This window comes from Anabrus simplex, chromosome 5, assembly GCF_040414725.1.
Source record: "Anabrus simplex isolate iqAnaSimp1 chromosome 5, ASM4041472v1, whole genome shotgun sequence".
NCBI classification, from domain to species: domain Eukaryota; kingdom Metazoa; phylum Arthropoda; class Insecta; order Orthoptera; family Tettigoniidae; genus Anabrus; species Anabrus simplex.
The window spans coordinates 190,380,573-190,394,586 of record NC_090269.1 but is presented as its reverse complement, the minus strand read 5'-3'; the positions used below and the strand labels follow the sequence as shown (position 1 = coordinate 190,394,586).

The following is a 14,014-nucleotide window of genomic DNA, read 5'->3' as shown; positions in this document are numbered from 1 at the left end:
TAACACACATTTACAGAAGAATCGAAAGACAGCCGAAGCTGAGTTGGAAAAAGATCAATTTGGCTTCAGAAGAAACGTAGGAACACGTGAAGCAATCCTGACTTTACGTCTGATCTTAGAGGATCGAATTAAGGAGGACAAGCCCACGTACATGGCATTTGTAGATCTAGAAAAAGCATTCGATAATGTTGATTGGACCGAAATATTTATGATTCTGAAAGTGCTTGGGATCAGATATTGAGAATGAAGAATTATCTACAATCTGTGTACAAATCAGTCTGCAGTGATAAGAATTGAGGGCTTTGAAAAAGAAGCTGCAATCCAGAAAGGAGTGAGATAAGGCTGCAGTATGCCCCCCCCCCCCCCCCTCATTTTCACTGTTTACATAGAACAGGCAGTAAAGGAAATCAAAGAGGAATTTGGAAAGGGAATCACAATCCAAGGAGAGGAAATCAAAACCTTGAGATTTGACAATGATATTGTTATCCGAGACTGGAGAAGATCGAGAAGTTGCTGAATGGTATGGACAAAGTCTTGGGTAAGGAGTACAAGATGAATATAAATAAGTTCAAAACAAAAGTAACGGAGTGCAGTCAAATGAAGGCAAGTGATGCAGGTAGTATTAAATTACAAAATGAAGTCTTAAGCGAAGTAGATGAATATTGTTACTTGGGTAGTAAACTAACTAACGATGGCAGAAGTAAGGAGGACATAAAATGCAGACTAGCACACGCAAGGAAGAGCTTTCTTAAGAAAATAAATTTGCTCAGTTCAAACGTTGATATAGTAATTAGATGTTTCTGAAGACTTTCATCTGGAGCAAGGCATTGTATGGAAGTGAAATATGGACGATAACTAGCTCAGAAAGAGAATAGAAGCTTTCGAAATGTGGTGTTACAGAAGAATGCTGAAAGTGACATGGATAGATAGATAGAAGTTCAAATTCAAGAGGACAAATTGGGGCAACTAATCACTGATAAGAAGAGGAATTAGGGATTGGAAATATTTAGCAAGGGAGATTTGTGATAAATTTTCACCTTCTTTTAAGTCATTTAAGAAAAAACTAGGTAAATAATGACAGGAAATCTGCTACCTGGGTGACAGCCCTAAATGCAGATTAGTGGTGAGTGACTGATATATTTTTGAAGAGTCACCTATTTACAGCATTATGCCACATACTGTAAATGTATTGTAACAAACTTCTACCCTATTCTATTCCAGTCATAATTCACTTAATTACCAGGGATCAATATATCACTGTAGTCAAAATATAGTTCTGAAAAGATAGATCCAGTCAAAGAAGTTTGTCAAAGTTTGCAAACAAAAGATAGCTTTCTGAAGTCTTTGCTTATTGTCTTCAACTCTCTTTTCTGGATTATGACAATACAAATTTCCACTCAGACTCACAAAACTAGTTACTTGCCCATGATAACATTGTTTAGCTTATGATTAAGTTCAAGCAACTAATATCTGGTAAAGAGCCTACCTGTTCACTAGTCGTTTTCTGTCCTTCAGGGCTGACAGATTCTGACTTAAGTCCTGGAGACCAGTCTATGCTTTCTAATAGACGACTACTTGTCGACAAGACACTTGCATGGGACCGCACCGAGCCATAACCGAAGTCCTGCACAGTTACATAATTTAACATTAAACATCAAGTCATATATAGATAGATAATGTAGGAGGATTAATATTAAACAGAAAATAATATAACATGACAACATTTCAAAAAATCTTATTCATAGCTTTATAATAGTGTTAATCAACATTAAATGCTGTACCTTCAGAAAACTGAAGTCAGATTAGGAGTATTTCTTTCTACATCCAAGATTTGCCTATGACACTAACAATACTGCATGCAGTATAAGATCACAAAGTTCAACATTTTAAATAAACTTATATCACATATTATCTATGATCCCTTACTCTCCAGTAAGATTCAGCACAGAATGTTGTCTACAAGACAAATATAACAACAATTTTTTTTCTTTTCACCAGCATATAATTTCAATAAATGATAAGACAAGCTTTATTTTTTAAAGTGGGGAAAAAATCTTGAATTTTATGCACAACTGATGATTAACAGGTAAATATTTCTCCGAAGCTGTAACATCCGAGTCCAAGATTTATTTATATGCCAATATTTTAATAAATCAGAAAATTCAACAATTAATAATTTATGTTATCACGAATGGTTTGAAGATATTTTCAAAATCACTAGTAGAAGCAACTCATTCTTTCAATGAATATCAATCATAATGCTTACTTTGAATCAGAAAATCAACCAGAAACCAAGGATCTGAAATAGTCATTTTGAAGTTTACTTTGTACTTTCAGAGACGCAAACATTTTAACTTGATATTTCTTATTTTGGTATAAGTGTTATTAGTTTAAATGCTTTCTATATACTTGCCAAGTAAGAGAAAAATGAAAGAAAAACAAAGAAATAAAAGAAATTCACTAAGCTACAATCATGCTATAGCATAGTTGTAAAGCAAATTCACTGCACATTTAACAGATGTAGAAAATCTATTTAAATATCTTAAACACCTCTTCATAAACTAGACACTTCCATTCAGGCAATCAAGAAGCACCATACATAAAAAATGTCAGAGTTTGACAAAGTTGAAGAAGCTAGTTTTTGTATGATTTTAGCAAGAAAGACAGAAAGGGCTTCCACCGAGTGGCCGTGTAATCCAAGAAAAAACAATCCAGTTCACTAAAGTGATGAAACGATTCCGAATTTACTGCAAGTAATGGCTGGCTGGACCGATGGAAGGGAAGGCACGGGATATGGCAGATATGACCAGAGAATCATTTAAGCAGATTACCAGTCAGCACCAGCACAATACTTGGCACCGAGTCTCTGGAGAACTATGAATTTGCAGACATGGTTTCAAAATTTTCAGAGGTTGCCGAATAACAGTCTAGCCACTTGAAGTTAGGGCTCCCGGTTATAGGGTGAGCAAGGAGCGTGTCACAGTTTTTTTTGCATACAGGAATGCAGCAGAGAATCAGAACTGGCCACTAATGGTTATTGGAAAATCAAAGAATAGAAGGGCATTCAAAATCATGAGAATGCTCTTCTTGTTTTCTACAAGAACCAAAATAAAGAATGGATTATTAATGCATTACTCAAAGAATGATTTCAGTGCTACGAAATATGGAAGTTGTTCATAAAAATATGCTCCTAATATCCCTAACCAAAAACAAAGACACTTCCAAAACCATTGTCAATGTTCTCAAACAATGCATAACTGAGTTGAAACAGAAATCATATGGCTTCCGACATCACAAAAGAAAGAAGAATGTCCTCAAACAAGCCACTATTAAAGAAGTGAATTATTGCATTGCTAAGCCATAGAAAAAGGTCTCAAAGTAATTACTTAGAAAGTCATGGAAAAAGTTATGGCCAACTATAGTACAGCAAAAAATCTGGACCAAGCAGAGGAGACCAGAACCAAAGTTTTACAAACAAACAAACAAACAAACAAACAAACAAACAAACAAACACTACTTATCTGTATTTACGGCAGTTGCCCAGGTGACAAGATTCCCTATCTGTTTTCCTAGCCTTTTCTTAAATGATTGAAAAGAAATTAGAAATTTATTGAACACCTCCCTTAGTAAATTAATCCAATCCATAACTCCCCTTCCTATAAACGAATATTTGCCTCAATTTGTCTCTTTAATTTCAACTTTATCTTCATATTGTGACTTTTCCTACTTTTAAAGACACTACTCAAACTTATTCGTCTACTAACGTGATTCCATGCCATTTCTCCACTGATAGCTTGGAACCACTTAGCCATATCACTTAGCTGACAACACAAGACAATTAAAATTTATTTTTCTACATAGTTTCCTGGTTTGGAAATGCATTTGACCCAGCATATGGGCAGCTTTTTGATGCCCTCATCATAAAAAGAACAGGGTCATGTCACCAGCCAGTTGCGCATGAAGTCTTCCGTAGTCTGATATTCAAATCATTGCCCTCTTAGAGCTTCTTTAAGTGGTCCAAAAAAATGGAAATTGCAGGCCAATAAGTTTGAGCTGTATGGAGGGTGATGAAGTGTAGTCCAGTGCATTTCCTGTAGCTTGGAGACAGAGCTGCAGTATGTGGCCGCACATTGTCGTGGAGGAGGATGAACTGTTGAATCAGTTGGTCTCGTCTTTTGCGGTGATATGCAACCCCCGCCTTGTTGAAGAGCTCGCAGTAGTATGCAGCACTGATTGTGCGTCACTCATGCCCGTCAATCGTCCTCAATAATGTCTTTAACCTCACGAATATTTTCACCTGTAATGCTGGTCCAGGGACGGCGATCATCTTGCTGATTTTCTACACGTTCTCATCCTTCCTTGAACTTTTTGTGCCAGGCAAACACACCGCGTTCTTGACAATGTTTGATCACCGAACTGTGCAGTCAATCTCTGGCAAATTTTTGCTGCCTTTAACTCCTTCAGGAGCAAGAATTTTTATAATTGTGTGTTGCGCAGTGGAGAGGTGCACCTGTTGCTCCGACATTGTTAGTGTTACAGACGAAGCGGCAGAAAATATCTAACAGCATGCTCTCCCCACTCCTAACAGTCCCACCTAAGCATAGCAGAAGCACGGGTCCAGTCCTACCAATGCTGATCTTCAGGAACAAAAATCCTGTTTATATCTGATCGAGCTTCGTATATGTGAGCAAATACAGTATTTAGGAGTAAATAATAGGAGGAAGACAATGGGTAAAGCCCAGAAAGAGGTGGACGAATATGGTGAAGGAGAAAAGAGAGGAGTAAAAGTAGAAGATATATTAGAGGAAGGAAGGGAGTGGTGGAGATAGAGAAAACTGTGGAGTCCGTTCTTCACAACCCGACCCAGAAGACTGGATATAGGACATCATGAACTCTGTAGAAACTGTTGTGCTTTATTCATATCTTTATTAAGTCAATAATGGCCACTGGATAACTTCTACATTGTTAAGGTCTGAAATAAAACCAAACCTTTTTACTCGTAGCACTGGGAGTAGTGAAAGTGTGTCGGCAGACCATCTGCTAGATAGAGGCAGCAACTGGATTCTCACTGCTCAGCGCAGAGGTCAGTGTGGAAGGGAAATGAGAAGCCTATGTTCAGGAGTGGATGGCAAAAGCGTAATGAAAAAGAATTTCAATCGCCAATCACTTCCAGCCATAAAGAGATATCTGCAGGGTACGGAGCCTTGTAACTGGAAGCTTGCATATGGGAGATGATGGATTCAAACTCCATTGTAAACAGCCCTGAAGATGGCATTCTGTGGTTTCCCATTTTCACACCACACAAATACTGGGTCTGTACCTTAATTAAGGCTACAGCCACTTTCATCCCAATGCTAGCCCTTACCTTCTCCACCATAACCTATAAACTTGTGTTAGTTTAGTTCCACATTCATCGTCGGCGGCTGTAACTCGATCAGAGTATATATAACTTCTTCCTGCATACATTGACCAGTTCAACTCAGTTTATGGATTTGTTTATGATGACTAAACAGACCAATCCTGGCATAAAACATACGCCCACAGAAATCACACTGAATGGATGGAGGAGGGCGGGGTTGTAATTGACAGAGTTTTCTTGCTTGTTGCTTGGTTTCTTGATGTCTGCGGCATTCTCTTTCAAACAAGTTGACAGTGGTGGATGCAGTGTTCTGCCCCAGCGAGCTGTCCACAGCACATTCTTCCCATGTCTGTATATCTGTAACAGTTGTCTTCATGATACGTTTCAGCTGGTTCTTAGAACACTTAAGAGGGGCTTCACGAGGTCTACTGCCGGAGCAAAGTTCACCATAAAGAATTTGGCGCAGAAGCCTGGTATCACCCATATGATGAGCATGGCCTAACCATCTCAGTTGATGAGCAATTATTGTTGCCTCAATGCTATTTAGGTGTGCTTTATCGAGAACTCCTGTGTTGGTCATGAAAACACATCTGCCATGTTCGTGATGAAAACTCAGGAAGGAGAAAAGTTGAAATATGTAGAAGAGGAAGCGAAAGGACTACAAATAGATGTGTTAGTAACGAATGATTTGTGTTGGAAAGAAAATGATCTGTTCACTCTATCCGAAACTTAGTCCATTTTGAGGTGTTAATTGCTATGTGACCTGTCCACCTTCACTTCGGTCTTGCTTCATCACATCTGTGGCTTGAGTTCTCCTACTTATTTCCTCATTTTAGACTCACTCTCTCATGCTGATTCCAAGCTTAGAGCTTTTCATCACACTCTGACAGACTTTAAGACAGTTCACAGTGAAAAAAAAAAAAATTCAAGCCCATATATCACGTCACAGTCATACATTTTCCTTCTGAGTTCATCGGCATGTATGAATTTCGCACCTTGTAGCTAAGCTTGCTGAAAGCTGCCTGCATCACGTCGATTTGTTTGGTGAGAGATCACCTGGCTGTCCCTCTCTAGTTTACTTCTGTGCCCCAGGTACCTGTACTTCTCAACAGTTAAGGCTTGAAGACAATACTTATAAGGAAAGGTACTAGTAATTTTTTGCTAGTGGCTTTACGTTGCACCGACACCGATAGGTCTTATGGTGACAAGGTACTGGTAATTAAAGAATAATATCCACTTTGATACACAGAGAAAGAAGACAACACAAATTGATATGAGCACTCACATCTTCAGGAGGATCAGATATGGCACTGACTGCATCATCGAGAGTACTGATGGTGCTAGCATTGGAGAAGGACCTTTGATGACCCCCTTTGTTGTTGCGAGAACCAGAGCGCAACTTTATTAGCTCCTGTTCCAAGCTCTCCTTCTGTTGCTCCAATTCATTGTAATCAGCTAGTAACTTCTGGTAAACTTCAAGATTCTGGTCTTGTTCCCTGATCAGGAGTGTCTTCTCTTCTGCAAACCGAGCTGTGAAAAAGATATTATCAATAAGAACATTAGCATTTGCAAATGAAACCTAAAATTACCTAGAATGTACAAATTTAGAAGTTTCTCATGAGCTATTGCATACAATAAACTTAATCATAATTCTGTATTAACAATTTACAATGGAACAGAAAATGGAAATTAATCATTCACTTAGTCAATACAACTACAATTATATGTAACTTTTTAAAATGCAAAAATTGTTATATAACTGGGACATTTTTTGGCCTCCCTGGGCCATCTTCAGCTACACTGGATGATATACAAGACAAAATGTACATATTATCTAAACAATCAGAATATTACACAAGATTCTTACATTCTTATGTGATAAAAGGATCATATACAGTATAGTGAGTTAAAATGTTCTTTCATGACGAATGAGTCAAATGGTGAACTGAAAAATAATAGAATGTTAAAATTGGACTTGTAGTCCTTAGAATGTTAAAAAGTCTGTGATATATTGTAGAAAAGTAGTAAAATGTTCATTCTGTTTGGAGTTATGTACATATGCTTCACCTAATAAATATTATCAAAGATCTTGATTAAAATCCAGTTTGTGAAGTTCTACAGTATATTGTGGATATCAGCTTGTTAGCTTATTGTCAAAAATTGAAAACTTTGAAATTTGAAGTGATCAGCAGTAGGAGCATGATCTTATAAAGGTGTGAAAATATCTATAACAATAACAGAAAAAGTAAGGACGAGGAGGAGAGAGGATGAGGAAGCAAAGGTGAATTATTTTTAAATTTATTTATTTATCCGTATCCGAAATCACAACAATATATTTAAAACAACTCTATTTACACTTTGTTTTTCCAGTATTCAACTGTCGAGATAGCACATTCATTGGCTTCCACCAAATCCTTCATACTACATGGTTTAGGCAGATTTCTACAGATGAGAAGGTGTCCATGATCTTGCTTTTCACCACACTCGCACAAATCTTGATCACCGTATCCCCACCTTTTCATGCTGGTTTTACATCGTGTCACTCCAGATCTTAAGCTGTTAAGTGTCTTCCAATGTGAATATTGAAGATGATGTCCTGCAGCTGGCTTCTCTTTCACTTCGCATAATCCTACAGGCGAGTTCCTTTTGCCAAGATTTGGCTGATGATGGGATTGACATTATTTGTAGGAAGCTCTTCCTCGATTTCACTTTTGATGGGTGGCTGTGAAATCCAAACCACCACCTTTGTCTTCGTCTTCTTCTTCTTCGTCTTCTCCTCTGCTGCAACTTGTCTCCTAACATCTGGAGGTGCTACTCCCATAAGTGGAATGATCTTATTAACAGGAGTTGGTCGTAAGCAGCCTGTAACAATGCGACCTGTCTCATGGAGGGCAACATCCACTTGGTTTGTACGAGCGAAATTCCTCCAAACTGGAGCAGCATACTCTGCAGCAGAGAAACACAGGGCAAGGGCAGATGTACGGAGGACATTAGGCTGTGCTCCCCATGTTGTGTGTATTTGCGAATGAGATTATTCCTGCGGTATCTATACAGTGCTGTTCGTAAGTTAGGGCACGGTCAAACTTTACTCCTAGATATTTAGGTTGATCACAATGGTTTAATTTGTGTCCTTTCCAGGTTATATTCAACTCCTTTCTTGCTTCCTTGTTGTGCAGATGGAATGCACATACCTGAGTTTTCTCCGGATTGGGTTTCAGGTGGTTCTCGTCATAGTAGACAGCTACTTCTTTAAGACAAGATGTCAGTTTCAATTCTACTTCTTCAAATGTCACTCCTTGAGCAGCAAGAGCTGTGTCATCTGCGTAGATGAAAGCCCTTGCTCCGGTGTTAAGTGGCTGATCATTGGTATGGATGTTATATAATATTGGAAACACCAAGGTGAAATATGGAAGTAATTTTGTGACGTGAAAATGGGAACTAATATTTATTTGGCATAATGGAATTCTAACATGAAAGCATCTGAGAGTATTTAATTATTTATCTGGCAAGTCTACTTGTGAAACGAGACGTTATCTACATTATCGGCCATTGTTGGAACTGTTGCCTAACTATGGAAGTTACTAGGCAAATTTAATTCAAATACCTTATCTCCGAATTTTACGCATTTGCTGGATCAATATGATTCGCGGGATTATAGTTTGATTGCTGCGCACCTTACGCGGTGCGCGCTTTGAATCATGGGAACTTGGGACTTCCGCCTGGTCCGTATGAGCAAGGACAGTGTGTTCGCTGCCACGGTCCAAGATGGCTATGTTAAGTGAAACTTGTAAGCGGACTCCTTGGCGCAAAGGGAGAGCATTTGTAATGGAGCCTGACTCTGGTGGATAAGTGAGGACGTTAGAGCTATGCCCTTTACTCTTTTAAAAGTTTTTCAGTGTGCTCCTACCTGATTATTTCTTTAGTGTAAGAAGTGAACTTCAAGTTGTGGGTTACCTATTACCAGTATGGAAAGTTTTAAATGTGTTGTAAGTTGGATACCCTAACTCCAAGTTAGTACTGGAAATTATAATTAATTGAAGGGATTTCGTACGACCAGACACTAAAAGTGAGTAATTTCATTGTGGATTTGACCAACATCATAAACGCACCCTTTCAGTATCATGTAACCTTTGTAAGCAAAATCTGGTATCACCTTTGGACTGAATCTGTAGGAAAAAAAAAAAAAAAAACCGCAATGTAGGGAGTTTGGAATCACTAGTTTTGCGTCTATGAGGTGGTATTTTGTGTAAGTTGTTTTATCTTATTGTTTTGTCGTCGTGCATTATTGCCATCTGTTCTTCATGATGTGTATTATTATTATTATTATTATTATTATTATTATTATTATTATTAATTGCGTCAAATCTTAAAATTCAAATTTGCTGGTCGATATTAAACTTAAAATATGCCATTCTCCTTACATTTCCCTGTCACATTCTGCTCATTGTTTGGGGCTCCTTGCCTTTGTTTTTATTACGTAATGTCATCCCTTCTTATCTTATCTGATGGACACCTATTATTTTGGTGGCTTTGATGACTATTACTGGATTTTGGCTTGGCGTCTGTAACTGGTAGCTCCTATGGTGTGCTTCCGTGTATTATTATTATTATTATTATTATTATTATTATTATTATTATTGTACCGGGCGGTACACCTCCACGCCGCTAATTAAAAATGTGCGCCAGTTGAAACTCCTCTGCTGGAGGAAGTCTGAACCTTATTGACGGTATAAACTTTCAAGTTTCTCAGAAGATGTCACTACCTGGAAATTTTGGAGTTTTTGAACTGTGTCATTTTTGACGTATTTTTGTTTTGCTTGTAGTAAGAAGTATGAACTTTCTCTTCTAGAGGACACTACTGAAGATCAACAATAGTGCACCCTAGTGCGGAGTGAAAGAACTATTTTTTTTGGAGAAATTTTTATTTCAAAAGTTTGTTTCTTGTTAAATTTCTTTCTGTTATTGTTTAAGTTGGCTGTATACCCCTCTCTTTCCCCTTGTTTTGTATTTAGCCAATCCCGAATTTCTTTTATTAATTTCTGACCAATCGGATGTATCTTCCCCCAACTTGAATATGTTGCTGTATCCTGCCCAACAAAGTGCTTGTGGGAAGGTGTTTTCATTCCCCTAACGCCTCGAACCTTCCGCGAGAGTATATAAGCTGCTGATTTTAGGGTCTCCGGGCCACTTCTGTTCCATCTTTCAGTGTGTAAAGTACATAGCAGGGGGCGGGAAGCGCCTCTTTCTCCGGCAGCGGTCAACAACCAGGTAATGGCCGATTAATTACTTCTTTTCTTGCTTGCTCAGCAGTTTAACTCTCGGGGCGGGTCCGAAGTTTTTCCATTATGTAACCTTCCTTAAAATGTAAAGAAACTTGTATTTATTCTATCTTTTAAACTACATATTGGGATAGAGAGTGCTTAACCCTCTCGAGCTCCCACTCATATTGTTTTGAGGTGAACTTGTTTTCTCAACCTATTCTTCTTAACATTATGTAAATTTGTTTCTTTTCTTAAGTCACCTCCGTAGTATGGGATTAGCCCTTGCATCAGTGGCCTAGAGCCAAATTAGGTTTTGAAACAAATACTTTAGGAGTGCAGATCGCCTCCTCTCAAATTGTTATTTTAGAGGTCATGAAATTACCCCTCTTTTTTTTTTTCATCTAATAGACCTCAGTAGGTTGGGTATTTTACCCCGGTGTCTATGTCCAGAGAGGACAACTTGAAGGTGGAGTTTGGTGTGGCCTTTGAGAGGCTTAAAGTTGAGAGCGAGTGGCTCTTTTTCGAAAATTTAGTGTTGGATGCCTCGTGGAGGCTTTTCGGTGTAATTTGGAGCAAGTGCTCCTGAGCATGAATGGGGTTTTCTGCCCCTCTGTTAATACTTATTTTGAAGTAAGGTTGGGCTGATTGTAAAGTCAGGGCGCGAAGCCCGAATCCTGTAAATATTCTAACTACCTTTGTGACTTGCTACTCTGTACCTGCCATGCTTGTTATTTCTTTATTTTGAAAAGGAAATATAACCTGGTTAAATTTTAAATTAATTTTACTTTCGTAGCTTGAGACCTGTTCACCACCCCGCACCTTCTTTCACGCATAACTACCACAAAAACACGGTAACAATTATTATTATTATTTGCGGAACGTTAATCATAATTTTTCCTTTGATATACTTCATTTAGTTAGGATTGCTGTCCGCTATAATTGCATTGTGTTTTCACCTTGTTCGGTTATTTTGTGTAATTTTTATTCGCGGTTGGAGCCACTAATTTTCCTTATTCGTGCGTCTTTGAGTGTGACTTGTAATTAAATATTTTAGTAGTGTAGCAAATTTCAATTTTAAGCTATATTTGTAGTTGCGGGCCCGTATACTGATGATCATCAATTTAAAATAATAATGAATTTCCATATAGTAATTACCTAGTGTTTATCGTTTAAATTATATGAAAAGGTTGCAACCTATTTTAATTTTAATATTTTATCCTTCCATATCTTAAGTAAATGTTATCGAGAACTTTCAATGAGATCTGTTTTGAGTTTTTCAGTATTTATTTGAGGAAGCCTATCTTGCTAGCAAATTCATTTTACCTTAATTTAAAATTCATTATAAAATGGTGTTGCACCTTTGGGTTTTAATTGCGTTATGGTTTAAAAATATATGTGAAATTTAACTGTTTTTAAGCTATCTTAAATTTTCATATTTATTTATTAAGTAAAATTTCTTCATTTTAAATTTGTTCTGGTCTCTTATTTGGTAGTTAGTAATATTGACCTGGCAACCTGTCAACCGTTAATGATAAGATCCTGCCCTTTCAATCATGCCTTGCCCTCCACGCTTCATATTTTGTGCTACTGCCCTTATGGTAAGTATTGTGTTTGTTTTCATTTTGGTGTTTGCGCATTTGCATTGTGTACTCTTGGTAAGGTTGCAAATTTACTCACCATTTGCCAACTGAGCTGACAATAAGAAGGTAATACACTTGCATTCTACGCGAGTGTTAGGAGTATCATCAGAGTAGGGAGAGTGGGAGTGAAGAGGGAAGTTAAACAAGGAGTATGAGATGCTGGAAGGGTGCATATGGCAGACTAATCATATAAAATACTGACTTTTTCTGAAATTTCAATATTGAAAGCTGGATTAAGTCTCTGATTTGAATACCCTTCCAAATATTCAGCAAAATGTTTAAAATGTCCATATACTGTTCTCTTGAAATGTAAGAATAATTATGGTCATCCATGTACTCGCTCATAGTGGAAAATCTATTGTATCTTTTGACATGAATATGTCTTAGGGCTGGGAGGTCATTCAAAAATTTGCATGATGTGATGCGATAAAATGTGTAACGGAAGCGATATCACAAAATTTTGTACCTAGCAAAAGTGATCTTGAGAGGTGCATGGACTGTAGATTTGTACAAATAGAGAGTGTATTGAAATAGAGGGCACTATTCAAGATATGTAGTGTAGTACCATGGCCAACTAGATCTACACTACATCAAGTCGGCCGTGATCGTACTAACATTTGGATCAACAGCCTCCCTCGTAACATGTTAACTCCCCTATCCATCTTAAGACGGATAACATTTCGCCATTTTGCTTTAAGACATTTGGTGAGAAAAATTTCATACTTCAATGTTCAATGTGCATTTAGTGTCTTATGTTCACCAATACGTTAACACTTGTATGTGATTTAGTTTGACACAATGGAGTATATATATACATGAATTTTTGCAATGACTATGGTAAGCTTTTAACATTCAAAGACCAATCAATACTGTCTACTGGCCATGGTAAGTATTGCAAGGAACAAGTTTACATGCACAAGCGTAGGTCAGTAATGTCTTTGTGGTTGAGTCAGAGGTACTCCTGAGCCTGTGGTAACTGCATGTGGAGGGCCCATGGAAAATATGCTGGTGGGAAGGTAGCATTTTGCATGAACTGATTGGAACTCTCATTCAATTGGTTGTATAAAAAACAACTTATTTAACCTTTCATTGTGAAAATTGTAAATGTTGTTCTACACTTTGGGAACACACTGTAGGATTCGCACAGTTCTGGAAGCATTATTTCATGTTTCACAAGCCTGGACTTTCCCAAAACTTGTGCAATTACCAATGTCAGCAAGAAAGAACAGCAATTTCATTGGAGAGAATAAAAGTGATTTCTATTGGTTAACGTAAAATCCTAAGGGTTAATTCTGCATTCTGATTGGTTTCCTTGTGATTGCACCATTTCCTGTTCCTCGAACTTCTCTGGCTCCTCGGTGGGAGCGAGTGGGCATCTGTTGTCTTTCCTGATTGATCATCTTAGCGGCTAGACATGATCGCTCTGAGCTCCACTCATTGGAGAGCTTGGCTCTCTTAAGAGGGTAAGCACTCTTGTTTCTTAAATTTCTGGTTGTAACTTCACTTAAGTTTTAAATGTAACACCTTTCTTTAAATATGCAGCAGTTTGTCCTTGGATCTTATGGTAACCACAAAAACTCAAATATCACAATGTCATTTTCAACTACAAGCATCTACAACTTTGTTGGAGGCAAACCTTGCTTTTTACCTTTTATGTATATTACATTAAAATTTTTCATAAGGTTTGTCCTTGGAGTGCTGTAAACCAATGTAAATGTATTTTACATTTCTTCTTCTGTTGTGTCTTAGCCAAT

The 14,014-nt window shown here is 37.7% G+C and overlaps 1 protein-coding gene across 1 annotated transcript in view; it reads right to left on the bottom strand.

The window, feature by feature from the left end:
* didum (dilute class unconventional myosin) overlaps window positions 1-14,014 on the bottom strand; it is a 616,021-nt gene that overhangs the window by 109,624 nt on the left and 492,383 nt on the right. The window contains exons 19-20 of the mRNA XM_067147235.2: window positions 6,645-6,889; window positions 1,487-1,624 (exon numbers count right to left, since the gene is read on the bottom strand). Coding sequence (XP_067003336.2) covers window positions 1,487-1,624; window positions 6,645-6,889 — 383 coding nt within the window. The remainder of the gene's footprint in view (window positions 1-1,486; window positions 1,625-6,644; window positions 6,890-14,014) is intronic.